At 51.1% G+C, this 21884-nt stretch overlaps 2 protein-coding genes across 2 annotated transcripts in view; one reads left to right on the forward strand and one right to left on the reverse strand.

Moving 5' to 3' along the window:
- The first annotated feature begins 13859 nt into the window (after positions 1-13859).
- PDRG1 (p53 and DNA damage regulated 1) lies at positions 13860-19021 on the forward strand. The gene is made up of 5 exons (XM_045833687.1): positions 13860-14013; positions 15573-15648; positions 16694-16768; positions 17377-17457; positions 18058-19021. Exons 1-5 carry the CDS (start codon positions 13927-13929, stop codon positions 18138-18140), a joined length of 402 nt encoding a protein of 133 aa, XP_045689643.1. The 5' UTR covers positions 13860-13926; the 3' UTR covers positions 18141-19021.
- A 2013-nt stretch (positions 19022-21034) lies between these two features.
- Positions 21035-21884, reverse strand: part of TTLL9 (tubulin tyrosine ligase like 9) — a 36576-nt gene continuing 35726 nt past the window's right edge. The window contains exon 15 of the mRNA XM_045833488.1: positions 21035-21111. Coding sequence (XP_045689444.1) covers positions 21035-21111 — 77 coding nt within the window. The remainder of the gene's footprint in view (positions 21112-21884) is intronic.

A 21884-nucleotide genomic window follows, 5' to 3' on the forward strand; every position in this document is an offset into this window, starting at 1 on the left:
TATTCGCACATTGTTTCATCCCCTTCTTTGATCTTGAGAGGTCCCTTTTCTCACTGTCTTTTTCTTACTGTTTTGAAGCTGAGAACACTGCAGCTCTGAGAGTTTGCTGTCTCTTCCCCACTCTCCCTGCTCAGGTCCCGCCTTCATCTGGCCACAGCCCTGGTAGCTAGGGGAGGGGAAGGGGACAACATGGGGTTGTCTTTGCTGCTGATGGGAGAAAACACTCGGTGGAGGAAAGAGCCAGTGCGAAGGCCTGGAGGCCTGAGGCTGGAAGGCATATTTTCAAGGAAGTCTGGATCACAGATCCAGGGAAGTGGAAAACTGAGAAAGATGGAGCTGGAGAGTTCTGAGGCATGAGATCCTAAAGAGCCAGAAGATATGCTTTATCCAGGAAGCATATGAGGAACCGCTGCAGAATTTGAGCAGAGGGTAATGTGATCAAGTCAGGATTCTGAAAGAAGACCCTGCACCCGGAGGAGAGAAGTGCTCACAGCGAAGTAGCCTGGGGATGGAGAGGTTAGATGAAGACTGTAACAGTAATCCAGGAGGGGGTAGTGTCTCTCATACATCCTGGATAACCCCAGCTCCCCACCCCCTTCGCCCAGAGTGGATATATCAGGGCATTCATTATATAAACACTCATATAGCAGTCTCTTTTCTGCTCAGGACTATCCTAAGCACTGTACAATTACTAACTCATTTTATCCTCACTGTTTGTGAGATAATTTGCCTTTTTCCTCCCACTTTACAGATGAAGAAACTGAATCACAGAGAAGCTAATTCATTTGTTTGGAATCACACAGTAAGGGCTGGAGCTAGATTCAAACCCATAATCTGACTCTAGAATAGGTTTTGCTACCTCTCAAGGGGAGGAGGAGAGCTAGGTAAGATGGGGAGGAAAGAAGAGGGGAGGAGGGGCGATCTGAGGACCACCCTGCCTCAGAGTGGCAGAAAAGGGAAGGTGAGGGGAGGCAGCTGCCCTGGGTCAGGAAGGAGTAGCTCTCTGCAGTTGTGCAGCCCAGCATCCTGCTCGTGTCCAGGGGCTGTTTTGGTTCCAGCAATGCTCTGGAGATTGGCGTGCCAGCCATTGCCCAAGGCTGAAAATGGAGGAGGAAAAATTAGGGATTAAGGGAGTTTTCCAGGCTTCAGAGTTGACCATCCCTATCCAAAGGCATGTGTAGACTAGTGGGAGTTTTTGTGCCTTGGGCTACAGGGGAGTCTGATTCCTAAAGTGATTTAGGCAGGAGCAATCTCCCTTTCTTTTTCTTTCTCTCCTACAACCCTAGGCAGGGAGACTCGTGGAACGCAGAGAGCCCTGGGCAGAGGGCAGGTCTGACCCCAGACTCCCTCCTGGCCCTGGGCCAGTTCTGTGTGTGTCTGGTTCTCTGCCCTCTCACAAGTCTTGGATGGGGCTTGACTGAATTAGGTTCCCACCTCTGCCCCACCCCCCACCCCAAAGAGGGAGCCCCTCTACCTCCCATGTCTCTCTACAACAAGATTGTCCTGTTCAAATAAGCAGCCCAGGACATACTTTTATGCCAGCTATGCCCTGCTCTGTATCCCTCAGAAAAGTTTCCCTGACACCCCAACCCCATTATGAGTTTTTCATCTTTTTCTCCTTTTTTAAAAAAAGATTTTATTTCTTTATTTTTAGAGAGGGGAAGGGAGGGAGAAAGAGAGGGAGAGAAACATCAATATGCGTTTGTCTCTCATGTGCCGGCCACTGGGGACCTGGCCAGCAACCCAGGCATGTGCCCTGATTGGGAATCGATCAGCTGACCCTTTGGTTTGCAGGTTGGCACTCATTCCACCGAGTCACACCAGCCAGAGCTCTTTTCCTTCTTAACATCAGCACACTGGGAGTTTATTTTTTTTTTATGTTTGCTTGTTTGGAATTGCCTGGGAGCTCCATGAGACCTGGGAGGTCCATGAGAGTTGAGACCATTCATTTGGCTTTTTTTTTTCCTGAAGGGTTTTTTTATTTTTCCAAAGATTTTATGTATTTATTTTTAAAGGGAAAGAGGGAGACAAAGGGAGAGAAATGTCTATGTGAGAGAGAAACATCATTCAGTTGCCTCTTGTATGTGCCCTGACCGGGGACCAAACCCACAATCCAGGCATGTGCCCTGAACAGGAATTGAACCAGTGACCTTTTGCTTTGTGGGACAACACCCAACCAACTGAGCCACACCAGTCAGAGTCTCTGAAAAGGTTTTATTATTCACAGAGGGGAGGAGGCTCAGTCCTTCTTGACCAGCAGAACATAACTCAGCTCGTCTTTCTTCTTCTTGGTGCAGATGTGTGTCCTCACCCTTCTCTTGATGAACTTGAGGCCCTGCTTGTCCTTGGAGATCTTGAGCAGTGCCCTGGCATGCCACTCATACAGGGTGAAGCTGCACACCTCTCAGATCATGTTCTGCACAAACTGGGTATGCTTGGTGAGGTGCCCTGGGCAGGGACAGCTTTGCCTCGGCTGGCTCATGCCCTTGTTTACCTTGTAGCCCTTGCTGTGGGCCACAGCCAGGGGTAGTGTGGAGCCATATCTGCTGCTCTCCAATGGCTGCTACACTGAAGGGATTCATTTATTTCCTTTTTTAAAAAAAGATTTCATTTAGCCCTGGCTGGCATAGCTCAGTGGATTGAGCGTGGGCTGCGAACCAAAGTGTTGTAGGTTCGATTCCCAGTAAGGGCACATGCCTGGGTTGCAGGCCATGGCCCCCAGCAACCACACATTGATGTTTCTCTCTCTCTCTTTCTCCCCCTCTTACCTCTTTAAAAATAAATAAATAAAATATTTTTAAAAAAGATTTCATTTACTTATTTTTAGAGAGGGGGAGGAAAGGAGAAAGAGAGGGAGAGAAACATGAATGTGTGAGAGATACCTCGACTGGTTGCTTCTTGCATGCCCCCAACCAGGGACCAGGCCCACACCCCAGGTGTGTGTCCTGACTGGGAATTGAACCTGCGAACTTTCAGTTCGCAGGCCGGCACTCAATCCACTGAGCCACACTGGCCAGGATGGATTAATTTATTTTCTTCACCAAGAAATCGCTGAGCACCCAATGCAATGCGTGGCATTCAACAGGTATTCTATAAAAATCATTGATTGAATAAATGAATGATGAATAAATGAATGAATGATCAACCTTATAAAATAGGTTCCTTTATTCTCCCCATTTTATAAGCAAGGTAACTGCTTCAGACAAGGGCAGTAACTTATGGAATTAACAGTCCTTTCTGTGGGTCAGGAGGGGCATTAAGAACTTTACTGATAGGACCACATGTTTTCCTCACATTTTTTGGGTGAGGCAGCTGGGACTCAGGGAGGTGTCACTTGCCCAAGGCCATTTGTTAGGACATAGCACAGCTGGCATTCAAGAACTCTAGTTCAGACAACCGGGGGAGGGGACCCAGAGGAAGGATTCGATCTGGTATCTAAGGTGTTGGGGTGACCCCCCTGTCAATGGTACTGTAGAGGGGACTCTGCCCTGAGCAGTCTGTACTGGTGTGTTCTGAGTGGCCTGAGAGCAGAGATCTGGGATTCAGATTAGGAATCTGAATAATCCAATAAGGAAGCACAGGAAGGATGTTTCAGTGTGTGGGGGGAGTGGGGATGGGGGGCAGAACTTCTTGGGCAAAGGCCCTGCAATGGGGCTGAGCCAGGCTCATTCAAAGGCTAAGCAGAGGCTGGGTCTGGCAGGTGTAGAGGGAGAAAGTGTACCACCGCTGACCTGAACTGACCTGTTAGGATCTCATCCAGTTCCCCAAGCTGCTCTCTTCTTTTATAGGTGAGGACGCTGAAGCCCAGAGAGAGGCCCCATATCTAGCAAGTGGCAGAAGCAAATCTGGGAGCCTTTCCTTGGTCGCCAGGGGCATGGTCTCTGGGGCTTCGTTGGGAATCCCTCTAGGGAACAGCCCTTGTCGCATTTTCTCAATTAACTGAGAGCTCGGTCCATGCCTACTTACCCTCAGTTTGGACCAGTTTCTAACGATATTCCTTTTGTTCCTGTGCAAAGTATGCACGAGGTAATTGACACAGCATTGTCGCTAACAGCAAATATTGGGAATGACCCAAATACCCATCAGTGGGGTACTGGCTAAATAAATCACGGACTTCCTGACAATGGAACAGCATGTGGCAGTAAAGGAGGCTCTCTATCTCCTAATACAGAGAGGCCTCCATGGAGAAAAGCAAGGGAGAGAATAGGAGACAAAGCTGAGTGAAAAGGAGGCATAATCACTACTTGTATTTGTATGTACACGCACACAGAAACTTTGGAAGTATACATAGAAAAATGAGATTACTGAAGGGTGCACTGGGCAGGAGGGAAACAAAGCTGGGAGGGAGATTTCATTATATGCCTATTTATAATTTGTTTTGGAACCATGCGAATGTATTTACCTATTAGCGAAATAATATAATAATGGGGACAGCTGCTAGTCAGCTACTGCTGAATGTCGTCATATGGGAATAGGCAGTCGGTGTGTCAGATTTTCTAATTGTTCAAGAGGAGCCAGAAATCTGGATTGTATTGTAAAATCTCTTCATTTTTAACCGTTGGCTCCGCTTTTTTTCTCAAACACTTTTCAGGCCAAGTAAATAGGTCAGTGGGTCAGACTGGGCCTGAAGGCCACTGGTTTTTAGCCTCAGCACTAATGGCTTCCTGCTCCCAGGGCGGGAGTTCTCAGCACCCCAGGTCTCCACCCCTTCTTCGTGGGCAGCTGCAGACAGAAAGGCGACGTGTCCTGCCCATCTCCTGGCACCTCCCAACCCTCATCCCTTGAGGCTGTGACATTTGGGGCTTTTAACTCAAGATCTGGAAGGCAGAGAGGGGTTATGAACTCTCAGATAATTTCCTCTCCTGGGGCCCTGCAGGCATCACGGCCCAGCTGCCTCCTGCTGCCCACCCATCTGTCCCTGGGAGGTGGGGACAGGAGTGGGGCTGGCAGTGATGGGGGTGAAAAGGAGAAGGAGCTCCGAGCCTCAGATCATTGGGCTCTGCTGAGATTTGGAATCCGAGAGGAGAAACCGAGAGATTTCGAGAAAAGAAAAGCAGGGGCTTGGCCGCACCGACTGGGTGTGTGCTGAGATGACCCACCAAATTATCGCACAAAGTGCCGGAGCCCGGAAGGCCCTATGGGCCCATCGCATCCCATCCCTTTGCTGCACAGACAGGGCGACCCACTGCTGCTCCCCATCCCAGCGCCCCAGGCCATGGCCTTGCCACCTTTCTCCTGGACAACTGGACTGCATCAGCCTCATCCCTGTGCTCCCTGCAGCCCTTCGTTCCCTTCCTAAAGTCCCATCTCCACCATTAGCCGGAAGGGCCTCAGGAAAAGAAGAAATTTGGTTAGGTCCCATGTTTGCTCAGAACCCTCTGGCTACCTCCTACCTCATTTGGAGCCAAAGTCTTCTGTCCTGCCTGCAGTCTCTCTCCCTCTCTTCTCTCTGACCCCACCTCCATCCGCCTCCCCCTTGCTCATTCCGTTCCAGCCACACTGGCTCCCTGCCATTCCTTTAACACTTCAGTGTCCTCCCTCCCCCCTGGCTTTTGTTCCTGCAATTCCCCCAGGTAGTCAGAGGCTCCATCTTCCTCTTCTCTAAAATGATGCCTCTTCAGAAGGGCTTTCCCGATAATTTTTCCTCCACATTCTATCCCCTCACCTGCCTTATTATTATTTTTTAATCCTCACCTGAGAATATGTTTATTGATTTGGGAGAGAGAGGAAGAGGGAGTGGAGGGAGAGAGAGAGAGAGAGAGAGAGAGAGAGAGATTGATCAGTTGCCTCCTGTAAGTTCCTCGACCAGGGATCAAACTTGAAACCTAGGTATGTGCTCTGACTGGGAATCAAACCCACCACCTTTTGGTGTATAAGACAATGCTTCAACCAACTTAGCCACTCAGTCAGGGCATTTTTTATCCAAAGCATTTATCACTACATGATGTTTTCATATGTATTTATTTGTTTCTTCTCTAGAATATAAAATCTGTCATGCCTGTATTGTTCCCCGCTGTATCCTCAGCCCTTAGCAGAGCTTGGCACATAGATGCTTAGTGATCCTGAGCCAGCGGTGACATGAAAAGGCCCAGGTGACAATTCAGGTGATAGCCAGTCCTAACTTTGCCATTGCCTGCTTAGGTGACCTTGAGCAAGTCACCTCACCTCTTTGGACCTGAGATTCCTCACTTGTAAGACAAGGCGGTCACTAAGACACTTTTGGTTCAATAATGCCAGATGTCTTCTCTGTTCTGATGTTACTTTCTTCTGTATAGAATCTGAAAGTCCTTTAAACAAACAAGGCTGTATTTATTTATTGAATACTTAATACATTCACATGGTTCAAAATTCAAAGGTACAAAGGGGATACATTTCTCTCCCCTACCTCGCCAACGCCCATTTCACAGATGGGTCAAGTCACTCACCCCTCTCAAGAGAGGGGAAGTCTTAACACCATGTTCCACCTTCATTCCAGCGGAATGAATTACTCCTGAGAAGTCTGGCTGATAAAGAAGGAGAGGAGACAGACAGAGAGACAGACAGACTGGACCCTTAATCCCTCCAAGGCATGATTAGGTGAAGGCCTCACTCAGAGTTCAGCAGACCTCTGCTGAGGCATCCTCTGGGGGTCCTGGGCACCCTGGGAGGAAGCCCATGGAGCCCTTGGCCTCAGTGGGCTCCCAGGCTGATAAGAAAGCCAAAATCATGGCGAGGGAAAAAAGTATTCCAAAAGAGGAAAGTGATGGGTGCCTGGAGAACACCAGGACCCAAGTCCCTCTGGAAAATCTGAGAAATAGTGACCTTCCTGGGAGGCCAGATCAGGGAAGGAGGGTCTTCTAGGAAGAGGAGCCTTCCGGGAGGTGTCAGCACTCAGCAAGTGGAGAAAGAAGGCCAAGGTTATTCCAGGCAGCGGGCACAGCCAGAGCAAAGGCTGAGAGTGGGGCAGTCAGAGTGTGTTTGGGAACTAGGGTCCAAGAACAGCGGCGGAAGATGAGGTGGAGAAGGACAAGCAGACAAACGCCGGGAGCCATGCCCCTGCGGGACCCCTGCAGCGGCACTCCTCATCGTCCTGAAGGACAAAGATGACTTAGATGTCTGTCCACCAGGGAGTGTTCGGTAGCCGTGATGCTGACAGTCACCACACTGGCAGGCCGTGGAGAGATGGACAGTACCCGATGTCGGTGAGGATGCGCAGCACTGGTAGAAGCTGAATACGGCCGTTCTGGAGAGGACTGTGGCAGTGCTTAGGAAAAACAAGTATACGCATGTCTGACGACCAGGAAACAGCGCATCAGGGCGTCCAGTGTGAGACCATGTGTGGGGAGGGGGAGGAAGGGGGAACTCAAGCATCCACAACCAAGGGAGAGGACAAGCAAAGGGTGGGGAAAGCAGTTCTGGGTTCTCAGGAGCTGTCAGGAGCAAGGGACTAAAGGCACACAAGGTACATGGATAAATCAGAGAAAGGCACACAGGGTACATGGATAGATCAGAGAAATGCCAGGATGAGAAGAGGAAAAAAAAGTAGGAAATGCACACCACTTCCAGCACAGTAATATTTATGTGGATTAAAAATACATACCCAATTTATCAGTAGCTACTAAAGCGGAACACACCCCACAGCCCCATTCCTCGGTATGCACACAGCAGAAATGCCTAGATGCGTGCATGTTCCCAAAGACACACACATGAGTGTTCAAGCCAAACTATCTGTAACAGCTCTTAGCTGGAAACCACCCTCTGTCCACCAGCGGCCGCACAGTCTGATTGTAGGGCAGGTGTCCAACGGGCTACTCTGCAGCGTTGAGAGTGAGCGATCTACAGCAACAAATGATGGCAGAGCTACATCTCAGGAACTAAATGGGGAAAGAAAGAGGTCTGGCCCAAATGAGCACACACCATGTGATCCCATTTGTACGAAGTTCAAAAACTAGCAAAACCAGTGTATGGTGTTAGAAGTCGGGGCAGTGGTTACCCTTGGAGTAGTGGGCGGGGACTTCAAGGGGACAGCTGAGGGGCTGCTGACGTTCTGCTGCTTGCTCCCAGTGCTAGTGACATGTGTCCAGGTTTCAACAGTTCATGAACTGTACACTTAGGAACTTCCAAAGTGTATACTTGTTTGTGCACTCTTCTGTGTGCATTATACCTTAATACATTTAAAAATACACAAACACATAAAATAATTACTGTTCATTGTGTAAGAACTCTCGAACATTTAACAATATATATCAAACACAGCAGAGAGGGTTTCGGCGAGGTCAGCATGGAGTAGGTCTGTGGGGAGAGAGAGAGAACACCGTGAACAAGAGAGGGTGTTTGTGGACTATCTCACGACCACATGGTGAGAACTGAAAGGTGGGATTAATGAACCCTCTGCACTTTAGTGCATGAAAAATAAATGTAGAGTTTAATGTATAAAGTTAGATAAACAAATGAACTATGGTATTTATCCTACACAACATTTTGCAGCTGTAAGAAAGTAGGAGACAGATGGAAAAGGAACAGGTAAAGATGTCCCGGAGCAAACGGGCTGCAGAATGATACATTTGTGCACAGGGCCCTCCACCCCAGCTCCCTGCCCTGCCTCACACATAATTGTCCTGCATCTGTTCTCTGGGTTTCTAACTACACCCTTTTTTAAAAAATATTTTTAAAATATTTTATTTATTTGCCTTTAAAGGGAGGGGAAAGGAAGGAGAAAGAGAAGGAGAGAACATCAATATGTGAGAGTCTCACTTGCCCCCAGCTGGGGACCTGGCCCACAACCTAGGCACGGAGCCTGACTGGGATTTGAATCAGTGATCTCTCTGTTTGCAGGCTGGCGCTCAGTCCACTGAGCCACACCAGCCAGGACCTAACTATGTTTTTAAATGAATATCAGTTCTGAAAAGATGCACCCAAACTGGGCCTCTGGAAGGAACTGAGATGGGGGAGGGTGTCAAAAAGAAACTTTCTTTTCTGTAATATTTTCATTTTTGATAAGAATCTATTCATAGAATTGAAAATGAATGGATTTAGTATTAAAGGTAATGGTAAAGACCAGCTCAGGGAGGTCTGGAATGTTTTGGGCTTGTGTTCTTTTTCAGGTCATTTAAGATTTTTCAAGTCAAGTCTTGGGGCCATCTGTTGCCTGATGAAATTGAGGCGTGGAGAGTTGGGAGACAGGTCTCCACCCGGAGTCCCCATCTGGCCGAGTGACCTTGGGAGGTCCCATCCCCTTTCCGGACCTCAATGTCTTCATCTGCCCAATGGGAACCAGATTGCTGTGTTACCAGGGGATGTGGGAGGATGAAATGAGGACACAAGGAGAATCCCATGAATATAAGAGATTATTCTCTGGGTCAGGGGAGTCAGGGAGCGGAGGCCTTCCTACCACCTGCCAAGCCCACGAGGGTGCAAAGGAAGCAGAGCTGGGGACCACCCAGGAGAGCAAACAGCCCATCTGTGGGACAGGGGCATGTGGTTCGCAGCTGGCCCGGACTGCCCACAGCCCAGAGCCTGTGGCACAGCCGCCCAGGCCGCCTGGAGAAATGAATATGAGCTGGCTTCTTGCTGCTCTCCGCCTCAGTGCAGCCACAGCTCTGCCACCTCTCCAAGTCCCCATCATCACCCTCCCACTCCCCCCCCCACACACAAAGACCACGCCATATCTGCCCCTTTTAGCTCATTTTATCCCCACAGCCAGAATGGGCTTCCACAAAGAAAACCCACGTACATCCTGAGCTTGCTCAAAGCCCTCCAGTAGGTTCACACTGATCTGAAAACAAAGGCCAACCCCCCTACCGTAGCCAACAAGGCCTGGCCTGATCTGCCCCTCTCTGCTCCCCGCCCCCTCCTCCAGCATGGGGGTCAAGAGCCTGGCATCAGAGAAAATCTGCCTTGGTTAGAATTCTGGCTTTTTTCCTCATCCCTTCACCCATTCAAAAATGTTTATTGAGTACCTAATATAGGCCAGGTACCATTTGAGGCATTTGGGATACATCAGTAACAAATGACATGAAGGTCCCTGGCCTCGTGGAGCTTCCTTTATAGCAGAGGGAAGTCAACAATAAATGCATTAAACAGCATGCTAGGAAGTGGCAGGTGCTATTTTTTTTTTTTAAGAAAAAGTAAAGCAGAGGAAGTTGATCAGGAGGAGTACTAGAGGGGCAGGGGGTGCATTTTAAAATAGGATGATCAGGGTGAGCCTCATTGAGAAAGGGAAATTTAAGCAAAGACTTAGAGGAGGGGAGGGAGGGAGACAGGTGACATCAGGGGGAAGTGCAGGCAGAGGAAGCAGCCAGTGCAAAGGCCCTGTGGTGGGCACTGCCCCTGGCATGCGTGAAGAGCAGCAAGGAGGTGAGGAGAGAGGTTAGAGATGCCTCAGAGAGTTAGGGACACTCATGTGTGGCCGCAGGGGCCTCAGTGAGAGTCAGGCTTTTACTGAGTGAGTGGGGAGCGTCGGAGGGTTCTGGCCATAAGGGAGTGGGAGAGGCAGAACCGGGAAGGAGAGGTAGCCAGCAGGGCTTGTGGATGTCTTGTGGGTGGCTGCCTCATCCCGATCCCACAGGGCACTCTGGAGTGTAATTATATCTCAGAGTTATCTACCCACACCCCTGCCAGCAGCCCAGGCAAGGAAGGTGGGCCTTCAAATCCCTGAAATGATGGGGTACAGCTTGTGGGGAGGGTAAGTCACCCAGGGGGCTCCAGAAGTCTGAGGGGTGTCCTCCCTGAGGACAGAAGTGGATGCTGGTCACTGAACACTTACAGGAAGGCTCACAGACATGGTGAAATGGGGTCTGAGGGGAATGGGCGAAGCATCACTCTTGTTGACTCTAGTCCTCAAATGCCAAAGTCCCAGCAGCAGCCACATCCTTTTTGGCTTGGGCTTTAGGTGGCTGAAGATGGGGGGGGGGGTACCCCAGTGTGACCAAGTGGAGTTTATTTGATTAGGAAAGACATAGTAGGTATCACTCCCATCCAGGATAGCGGAGGGATTCACCCTCTACAATATCCCACCTATGTGGCATCCCTGTACCTCTGGGATGGGGAACTACTTATCCCTGAGTTAGTTCTGTTCATTTTTGGATACTTTGGATTGTACAAAGCTCTGCTTCATGTTGAGTCCATTCACTCATTCAGTCAGCATCCACTGAGCACCTACTGTGTGCTAGGCATCATGCTAGGTTCTGGCGACACAGAAGAAAACAAGACAGACAAGGTCCCTGCTTGGAGGAGCTCCTGACAGGAGAGGGAGATGACCAGAGAAAAAAGATGGTGTGGCGAAGGCAGTGATGGGGAAGCCCAGGAAGCTGCCAGGGTGATAGGGGACTTCTGACCTGTGGGAGGAGGTGACACCGAGCTGATAAGTGGGAGACATGCAGTGGTCACACAGGTACATGGGTATGTGGAGAAAAAGAATCCAGGCTGATGGAGGAGTGTATGCAAAGTCCCTGAAAATCCCGACTGTGCTCACCATTCTGCCCCTGGCCCAGCGACCATCCTGTATTCCCTGAGTAACTGCAGCAGTCTCCCGTTGGATCTCCCACAGAGGAGCAAAGAAGCTGGGGCATGTAGCCTCTAACTCCTCTCTCTTCTTGGTTGAGGGCCACTGCTGTGGGCGTTAACGTGCCGCACTCCTCACTCCACTTGCATCCACGAGCAGAGAAGCAGGAAGCCGCAGGCATGTACAGCAATGTCCCCATGTGACCTCCAGGGAGGGTTTTGCCAGTGTGGGAAGGGCACCTCCCTCCCCTTTCTGATCTGAGCTCCTGCCTTCCCTTCCTTGCTCATTCAGTTCCACCTACACTGGCTTTGCTGTTCTTCCAACTTCCAGGACGTTTGCATTCTGTTCCCTCTGCCTTGAATTCTCTTCCTCCAAAAATCCACATTTCTCACCTCTTCCACCTCTGCTCTCTGCTCCAATGACACCTCCTCAGAGAAGTCCTCCCTGACCACCTTATCTCAAATAGCTCCCAAAGCATCATTTCCTCCCCACCTTGCCTTGCTCTGTTGTTCTGCAGAGTACTTATCATCACTTAACATGATATATTTAAATCTGTAACTGACTGTGATGATCAATTGAGATAACTCACTACCTTCGGACCAGCCTTAATATGATATATTTATGTGTTCATATGTTTATTGTCTGTCTCTCTCACCAGACTGGAAGCCTCTGAGTGCAAGGACCATGTTTGGTTTTGGTCATGGCAGAATCCCTAAAACAGGGCTAAGGTAGTCAATAAATATTTGTGTAATTGATGGTTCTGAAACAGAAGTGGTTCTGAAACAAGAGTCCTTCCAGGTCTGACTGTCTCAAAGTCTTGGATATGACCACCCCAACACTTCCAAAGCCAGGGGTACCCTCTAAGGGCCAGTCACAGCCAAGAAGCTGCCAATTTGGGAGCCTCCTTCCAATCAGCCTTTCTTCATCCAGGTTCATCTGGCAGGGGTCAGTGGTCAGTTGACCCTGTCCAGCTATCTTTGGGCCGCACGGTGAAGGAGACCCAGCTCTGGGGTCCGCACCCCAGGGATGTCTGCTGAGCCATGCCTCTTTGGTAAACGGTCCCCACTTCCTTCCCAGGGCTGTGTCAGCGTTTCTGAACCAGAAGGTGTTTATACAAAACATCCTGGGTTTGGGGACAAATTCACCCTCAGCGAGAAACCCTTAATGAGTCTCCTTTCTTCCCCACACCAGGCAGCTTCAGGGAAAATTAGCTCTGCCTCTGGCAGCTAAAGGCAGCCAAAGGCTAGGCAAAGAGGAAAGGCCACAGTATCAGGGAGGGAGGGCTTTTTTTTCAGGGCTCAGAGACAGCTGTGGTATGGAGACCACAGAGCTTTTCCACCCACGTTTGCTCCTGACTTTCTGGGTAACACAGCATTGCCCTGCTGCCGGCCTCAGTTTGCAGCTGTGGGATGGGGCAGGAGGAAGCCTCCCTACAAAGGTCGTGAAATTCAAGCAAGGCAAGGGATGTGAAAGAGCTTGGTTACAAGAGGCCAAAAGGAGGGAATAAAACTCTGGACTCGGGGAGGTAGGAGGTCAGAGTTCTAGTGTCAGGTCTGCTGTTGACTTTTTAAAGTCCTCTCTGTTCCCTGAGCCTTGGTTTCCAGCTGTACAATGAGGGGTTTGGGCACGATCTCTAGGGAACGCTCTGCTTCTAAAGGACAGCAACTTTTTCCCTACTTGCCTCTTCTTGGAGGTCCTCCCCGATCCTACGGCCCACACCAATTTGCTTTCAGTACTTACAGAACTTCACTGCTCACTGCCCATGGTTTTCCAGCACCTGCCTTGGGTCTAGGTCCACTATTTCCCACATTGGGCCCAACATAGGGGCCCTTAAGCACTGGTCAAAGTGAATAAAAAATTATTCCTGCCCCTTCTGATCCTGCAGAGAGATGATGAGAGAGACTTTTATTCACTCTTGTTTTATAAATTAGAAACTTAAGGTGTCAGAGGTTAAATATAAGTCACAGTGCCCCATGGGTTTCCTTGGTGTTCCTCAAACAGGGAAAGAATGAGTTACACTTCTTCAGACCTCTCTCGGTCTGCCATAGTATGTAATTAATTTTGTGGTCATTAATTGTCGCCCTTCCTTCTAGGATGAAGTTTCACGAGGGCAGGGACTCTGTTTTGTTCACTGTTGCATTCTCAACTCCTGAAAGTGCATGACATATAGCCGGGTACTCAAGAAATGCATGTAGGGAGGAACGGAGAGCTTAAGACGTCGCCCCGAGGCCTATGCTCTCTGGGCCTGCAGGGGGCGCTCCAGCCCCGCCCCCAAAGATAGACCCTGCGTCTCGGGTTCAGCTGACGCGTGTGCGTTAGAGCTGCTCGCCGCCGGCCTCTTTTAATTGAGCATGCGCGCCGGAAGCCCGGTCAGAGCGGCGCGTGCGCAGGCCGAGCTGGAGCGGAGTTTAGCAGGAGGAACGCCGTCAGGGCTGCCGGGCACCATGCTGGCACCAGAGGCGGAGCGGGTGCTGCAGTACTTGGTGGAAGTGGAGGAGCTCGCCGAGGCAGTGCTGGCGGACAAGCGGCAGGTAGGAGGGGCGTCCGCGGAGCAGGAACCCGGGTTCAGCGGTTGGGGCCTGTTGATGGGGCCCGTAGGGGAGCGCGCGGGACCCGGAATCTGGTTCCAGCACTCGTTTGCATTGGGTTGACCCGGGGCAGGTACTCGAATAGCGGTGACGGTGACGACAAACATACGGTAATTTGAGGTAATGTGGGCAAGTGCTTGGCACAGCGCCGCGCTTCCCCCTTCTGTACAGCACGTACTAGCGGGGCGCCCGCTCTGTGCTAGCGATCCCCTCGCTCCGTCCTTCCTTTGTCCCTTACTGTGCCCCCCGGATCCCGAACCATTTTTACCTGAACCTCTTCAAAATGCACTTCCGGGGCTCCCTTACTGACCTGGGCTGCGCCGCCCCAGTCCGGGCCCTGAGGGGAGAAGAGAAACATCGAAGAGATCTGAGTGGCGTGTGATGGCGCAGGGGTGGGGACGCGGGTGGGACCCTAGTCTCGGCGGGTTTTGTAGATCTCAACACGGAGCTCGGGTCTGGTTCTACTCCGGGTGCCAAGTGTTTGAAGGGAGTTCATGGGGGGAGGGGGCGGAAGACGAGGTAGTTGGATTCCGGTTTTAAAAGGACCCCGTCCCCGGCCCGGGTCCAGAAGAGGTATGGGCTTGGACCACAATGGAGGTGATGGAGACAGCCAATGGGTCAGAATGTGTTTTGGAGATGAGCGTGGTAGGTCTTGATTCCGGTTACATACAGAGGTGAGGGGCTAGGAGGAGACAAGAGTGATTCATGACTCCTCTTCAGTTAGAAGGATTGGCTGGTTGGTCTGTCGGGTATTTAATGAGACTTGGGAGAAGAGCCTGTGAAATATGAAACGCTGCGTGAAGGCGTGCTGAGCCACGATAATGACGGCTGTTAAAATTCGTGAGTCCTTACCATGTGTCAGGTGCTGTGTTAATAATTCATTTCATTCCTGCTCCAGTAACCTATGAAGTAAGTACTGTTCATACCTTCATTTTGCAGAGAGGTAAGTAGAAAGGTGAAATTGGACGGTTCATAGCGAGAGTGGTATTCAAACCTGGGTATTAGGACTCCAGGGCCAGTGCTCTGAAGCAGCGTGTTAACACTCCCTGTCATTCTTCAGTAGCTGTCATGCCGGTACCACTGTCTCCGTGCCCCACCCTGTCTGTTCCAGTCTAGTATTGTGGGCTCTCAGGACACTAGGTTAGAATCAGCTGGAGGAGCTTGCCCAGGAAGAGGTTTCCACTCCCTGGTGATTCAGAAATCCCCTAAAGCTGGAGAACTGGCGCTCAAGCGGATAATGAAAAATGATCTGTTTGGTCAGCCTTTTCCCAGCACCTGCACTGGGGGGAAACCCCTGCACAACGCGTGGTTTTTAAGGACCTGGAAACTGGATGGGGGAAGAAATACATTTACACATCAGTCCATTTTAGACAGGACACTGGAAGTAACCCTGCAACGATGCCTTGTTGTCTTTGTCGGTTCTAATAGAGAGGCGGGTCTGTTGGGAAGCGACAGGCTGGAGCAAGACGTAGCTGAGACCTCCCCTGCCCTGTGCTTTTCAGATTGTGGACCTGGACATGAAAAGGAATCAGAACCGAGAGGGCCTGAGGGCCCTGCAGAAGGATCTCAGCCTCTCTGGTAAGTCAGGGTTTCCTCACTACAGCCCAGGAGGCCTGTTCAGTTTTCCTTCTAAGGTCTTTGCCTTGTCCCTGTTAGAGACCAGGCAGGAAGCTACAGGTGTGTGACATAGCCCGTGGAGATAGGGGAGGCATTTTCATGGGTCTGACACAGACTGGCTCACAGTTTTAGTTGCTCACCTCCGTGACAGGCCACTAGGTGCTGGCTTGTCACTGATGGTACTGGGAGAGTCCTGAGGGTGTGGGGTGGGGAGGGTGGCATAAAAACAGTGTGGTTCCTGGCCTTGTTCTCTACGACTGAGCAGAGCAACATACATATATCATAGAAAATCGTGAGAAAGCAGAAGAAGGGGCTGGGGGTGGGGTGGGGTGGGTGTTGGAGGAGGGGATGGGGGCTCTTAGAGGCCAAGTGGCGGTGACACAGTAAGCAAGGAGGGAAGGGCATGTGAAGGGGCTGGGAAGATGGGCAGGGGCCAGGCCATAGTGGAGGGAAGAAGCGTGAATGTCGTTTAAAGTGCACTGGAAGGTCTGAAACCTTCCTGGTTGCTTCTACTCTCACCAGACTGAAATTCAGAGTCCTGCAAGACCCCGTGGATTCCAGACCCCCTTACATTCCCCAACGCCGTCTCGACTTTGCCCTCACTCATTGTCTCCATCCTTACTGGCCTTGCTCTGCCTAACACCCCAAGCACATTACTAGCCTTTGCTGAAGGGCTCACACCCTCGCTTTCTTCAAATCTCTGTCCAGATGTGAAATAGTCAGCGAGGCCTTCTCAGACCACCTGGTATAAATAACAAGCCCCTCGCCAACTCGGGCATTCCTCATCCCTCTTGCCCTGCTGTATGTGTCTCTACAGTGCTTGGGCCTGTCAGGGACTGAGAGATGATACCTTTGCGCGTTCATTCCCCCTCCTCCACCATGACGTCAGCTCTAGGAATGCAGGAACTTTGTCTTGTTCTGCTGTGTTCTCAGCATCTAAAACAATGCCTATCAGGTAGTAGGTGCTAAAAATGTTTGTTGAATGAATGACCATTTGTCATTTCAGAGGATGTGATGGTTTGCTTCGGGAACATGTTTATCAAGATGTCTCACCCTCAGACTAAGGAAATGATTGAGAAAGGTAAGACTCCCTGGGCGTGGATCCTTGAGCTTTGTAGCTTCCATTTCTCATAGTGCTGTTTGCTTTCAGGTGCAGTCTGCTGAGGTAGGATAGCCTTTTCTGTTCACCGTGGCTAATCAGGTTCAGCTTGAGCATTCAGCCAGCCCATTGATTGTTTAGGTCATGTGTTTCCACAGTCATGCTTTCCTGAAAACCCCTTGATGGACTTGGGCTTTTCTGATTCCTTAGCCACCCATTTCCCAGCCATCTTCGGGTAGGTGGGGGTGTAGGCTCTTCATTCTGTTCTAACAGTTGACTTTTCCCTGACTTCACTGTGAGTGGTGACCTAAAGTCCCAATGTGGCCTTCCCTGTGCACAGGTCAGAGGACTGAGAATCGGGAATGGTCTGCTCAGCCTGACCCTGGGCTCCCTCAGTGGTGGTGGGTGGGTCACGTTGCGTCTCTAGCCTTTGGTTCCTTCCTCAGTTGGTCTCTGAAGTCCCCTTTTCCTTCCTGAATGCTAAGGGCCCTTGCTGTCAGAGGGGCTAGGGAGAGGCTGGCACCCCCAACTCCCTTGGGTCATTCTGTCTATAGTATAACCTCATCCGGTTTGCCTGCTTTACTTTTCAGATCAGGATCATCTGGATAAAGAAATAGAGAAACTCCGGAAACAACTTAAAGTGAAGGTCAACCGCCTGTTTGAGGCCCAAGGTATTGGCCTGGGCTGGGTGAGAGGGGAGACAGGAAACCAGGAGGGTTCGTAATCATCATCACAGACTTAGAGGGCAGGGTGGGAAGCCCCTCCCAGGTGGACAGCGGTCTGGACTGCATGCGAGTGGAACTGAAGCTATAGGCAGTGGGCAGTGTTGTCCCTAGCCACCCCGAGATAGAATGACAGGGAAGTTTGTGGGGTCTTGTTCCTATCACAGTTCTTTTTCCAGGCTCCAGGGACAGCCTGGGGTAGCTTCCATTTTATGCCAGGGAATGGTGTGGGGACCGGGATAGCTCTGGCTCAGAAAGCTGCATTTCTAGGTAAACCTCACTGCTCCAGACCGATCCCCGGTACGGCAGAAGTTCAGCGGCTTCTGGGCAGCAGAGTCATGATTCTGCAGGCTCTTGGTGACTCGGGAGGGGTGTCGATGTGTGCTGTTCAGTACATGGCAGATGTGAGGCCCTTCACTGTCAGACCTCAAAGCCAGGTGGTCGGCAGCGTGCACACGGTGTAAGCTCCTTTCCCAGGCCTGGCTCCAGGGCCCATAGTTGGGCCAGCAGGAGGCCTGAACTCGCTGATGGATCGTCTTCTTCCCCTAGGCAAACCGGAGCTGAAGGGTTTCAACCTGAACCCCCTCAACCAGGATGAGCTTAAAGCTCTCAAGATCATCTTGAAAGGATGAAGTTCAAGAACCAACATAGGGGACCTAATGCCAGAATCCCCCCTGGGGTCACGTAGGACCCAGAACTCTCCAACCTTTGAAACCTGCAAAGATGGTGTCTGCCCTGCAAGGGGACAGGCATCTGGCCATGGCTCCTGTATGAAGTCTCTTTCTGTAGTACTCGACTGATCCATGACAGCGGGAGGGAACCCTCAGCCTTCCAGTGTCTGCCGGGCCTGTCCGCGGGGGCCGGAAAGACACAAGACCCATTGACAGTCCCGAGCAGCCACCAGTGGGTGGGCATGGGCAGCGCCGGTGGGGGTATGAGAAGGACTGCAACCGGCACTTCTCAACAGTGGCCTGCTGTTTGCACGGCCCCGGGCAGGGAAGGAGGGAGAGGGGAAGAGTGGGAGCTTCATTCCCGCATTCCTTTCAGAAAGCGAGACGTTTTCAGGCAGCGTGTGTAACAGAACTGGAATAAAGCAGGAGGCTCACAGGTGGTTTCTGAAGGAAGGACAGAATCTCGGTGCTCGTGGTTAGCCACAACTATCTGTGGAGCAGACATACTGTTTCTCCTCGCTGGCTCCACTTCGGCCTGTTTCTCCTGCTTGCTTCCAGACAGCCCGGAGTGGGTGCTGCTGTCAACCCTCCACAGCTGCTCTCTGGTCAGGAAGGCCGTGCAGACTCCTGCACCAGAGACGGGCGAGGGAGACTGCCTCTTACACGCTTCTTGCATTCAGCATGCCCCCTGCCCTGCCCTGCCCTGCCCCCACCACCAGGTCACCTCTGAGAGCAGGGCCAGGGCTGCTCCAAGTTTCCTTACCTTCAGTGTGAATGCACTGTGAGGGCAGCTCGGTGTCGTTCCTGTTCATTGAGGGCCCAATAAATGTTACCTAAATGAATGAATGGCAGCTTCTAGTCTTTACCTCGTTTGGTCCTCCATGGAGAGCACACTGCTCCCTTTAGGTCGGGGATATCAGCTGGGAAGGGCCAGTGGTTGCCCGAAATGACAGCAGGATCGGACCGGCAGTAACAGCAGAGCGGAATGGAGAGGGCGCGCCTCGGTTCCCCTCACTACACTTGGGCCCCGCTGGCAGTTACGTGGGAGCCCAGGCCGGCGTGGCCAGCCAGACCTTGTGTTTTCTTGTTAGGAGCTGGCACTTTGGATTTTTAAGTTGAACTTTCTGTCTTTTAAATATTACTGACTCAAAGTCTTTAAAAACTTTGGTGTTGGCTGAACAAATTTGATTCTGGATCTGATTTGGCCCAGAACTACTATTTTGCATCCTCTTTAAGTTTTTAGTAGAAATTTGTGTGTTTTTCCCACAATGACCCTAAGAGTAGGGAGATGGAATTGGGGACTAAATGAAGAAAAACAGAAACCAGATGTCCACAGCAGACAAAAGGAGTTGGTGGCCCCAGTCGTGGGGCACTGCAGAGCCACGCAATCAAGGATAGGGGCACACTCCGAGCACCGATTTGGGACGACAGCCCCAGGACTGACAGAGCAAGGGGCAGGGCAGGGGTCCGATAAACTGATGACGTGCATGCAGTCACTAACCATGTGGTTCCCTCAGAACAGAAACCGGATGGTTGGGGCGGAAGGGAAGAGCATGTTGCTGTTACATTGCATGTTTTAAAACAAAATCTAAAAAGTAGGGAGTAGCAGCATTCACTTTGGTAGGTACTATCTGGCATGACTGCTTTGCTCACAATTTCTCTGAATATTGCCCCTCCCTGTCTGGCAGGGAAGATGCCAGGCCAAAAAGCCAATTGGATCCTGTTGGACAGGGCAGGCCCGTGCCCAGGGCTGTCTGGGCTTGCCCCAGGGATGGAGGGGAACACCCTGCTCTAGAGGCAGGAGGCCCAGAGTGGCCCGGCTTCTCGCCTTCCCAAAGCTAACTGGTTCCCATCTTGGATTTGCCAGTATGTTCCTTCCAAAGCCCTTCCCGTTCCTGGGCAGTCAGATTCTGTTATTTGCAGCTGAAAGAACTTCGCTGAAGCAGGGAGACTGGCAGGGGGAGCTGCCTGGGGTCTCATGATAGGCACCCCACTAGCCCACTTGGAGCTTCTGTTAAACCGAGAGGAAGTGTAGGAATATAGGGATGTGGAAAATGCAGAAACTTTCACTTAACCGAACTTCTTAAGCCATCTCCGTGTCTGCCACCCCAGGGCTTTCTGGTTTAAAAAGCTCAGCTCCCAGCTTCAAGCAAGAAGGCCCAGAGAGGCACCTTCGTCACCCAGGTGACTTAGATAAGGGCACTTTCTTTTGCAGGGATCCTTACTAAGCAACTCTGTCTCCCTGGTCTTACTATATCCATCTGAGAAATGGGGGTAGTCTGGCCTGCTGGCTTTCAGATGGGCTCCCCTGACACTAGAGGTCAGGGAATCGCAAGGATGGAAGAATGTACTTAGGGTTCAGTCCTCCAGACCCCCAATAAACACAGTCTGACAATTGCTTGACAAGTTTCCTAGCCTGTGAATCCTCGCTCTTGCAGGACTCTCACCATTAACCTGAGAGACATCAAAGGGTCAAAGCCAGCTGCCAGCAGCATCCCTGAGCCAAGCCTGGTGCCTAGTAACTCCAAGTACTAGTATGGCCTGTACTCATTTATTATGCACACAGAGCTGTGATCTCTGGGGTAGTAGAACTTGCTGAGTTTTTCCTCTTTGGACCTGTTCACCGAGCCAGTCTGTCAAGGTTAAAACCCATCCAGTCCAGGGACCTGGCTGTCTCCCAGGGCAAAGATGCCCAGGGATCAGGCAGGGAATCCAGGGGGCCCAGCCCAGCAGCAGCCAGCAACTGTGGCCCAGCCAGAGGGAGGGAGGTGCATGGTCGGAGGTGCTGCGGTGCTGGAAATGGAGTGAGGGGAGGACTGGCTGGCGTGGTGCCTCCCAGGGTCCCATGGCTGGGATTAGCTGGAAGCTTTCTTCTGGCTTTGAAGGGAGCGAAACAGTTGCCTCAGCTGTGCTTTTCGATCGTTGATGCAACCTAGGAGGGAAGTGGAGTGTTGGCTGGGAAGGCCTGTCCTCAGGACAGGGGGTTCGGGAGAGTGGAGCGGCCTGGGCTCCCACTCCCTGGTGGGAGGAGGGGACAGCAGCGGTGTGTAGGATGGCCTGTGGTCTGCACCCTCAGCTGCTGCGGCCCTCAGGCTGTTTCCCTCCTGGAGCAGCAGTTTTCTCACCTGTCAGCCAGGTACCTGCTTTATGGGGCCAGTGTACGGGTCATCAGAGGAAGGGGGCCTTCACTGGGAACTAACCCAGGGACTTCAGGTGCTGAATGTAGATTAACTTGAGTTCTCATCAGAATGACGTGTAGAAGATAAAACAGGTTCAGAGAGGCTAAAGTAACTTGCTCCAAATCACACACTAAGCAGAAGATCTAGGGTTTGAACCAAACTAATTAGCTCCAGAGGTCAAGTTATTAACCACTACCCCACATTGCTTTTCTTCCGGCCTCAGTGACAATGCATTGAAAGCTAGCCAGGTGCCTGGTACCTTATAGGCTAAATGCTAGCTCTCTTGTCCCATGCAACCCCTGTGTCAGGCGCAGTTGGGTAAGGGATGAATCTTTCCCACAAGCGACCCCTACTCTCATGGAAGTGTGCCCCGGCCAGTCCACGCTGAGAGGCCAACATGAGCTTCTGAGACACCTGTTCTCCAGGTACATTCATGGAACAACTTCATGGTCATTCTCTTTTCTTTTTCAATTCTCACCTAGGGGTATGTTTTTATTGGTTTAAGGGGGAGAGAGAATCGATGTGA

This window comes from Phyllostomus hastatus, unplaced genomic scaffold, assembly GCF_019186645.2.
Source record: "Phyllostomus hastatus isolate PE091 unplaced genomic scaffold, TTU_PhHast_1.1 phas_contig_17, whole genome shotgun sequence".
NCBI classification, from domain to species: Eukaryota; Metazoa; Chordata; class Mammalia; order Chiroptera; family Phyllostomidae; genus Phyllostomus; species Phyllostomus hastatus.

Excerpts from the sequence above, each read along its gene's own strand:
- PDRG1 (XM_045833687.1), top strand. The coding sequence starts at position 13,927 with ATGCTGGCACCAGAGGCGGAGCGGGTGCTGCAGTACTTGGTGGAAGTG. Across the intron at positions 15,649-16,693 it reads GAAGGATCTCAGCCTCTCTG|AGGATGTGATGGTTTGCTTC; the intron begins GTAAGTCAGGGT and ends TTGTCATTTCAG. Across the intron at positions 17,458-18,057 it reads CCGCCTGTTTGAGGCCCAAG|GCAAACCGGAGCTGAAGGGT; the intron begins GTATTGGCCTGG and ends TTCTTCCCCTAG.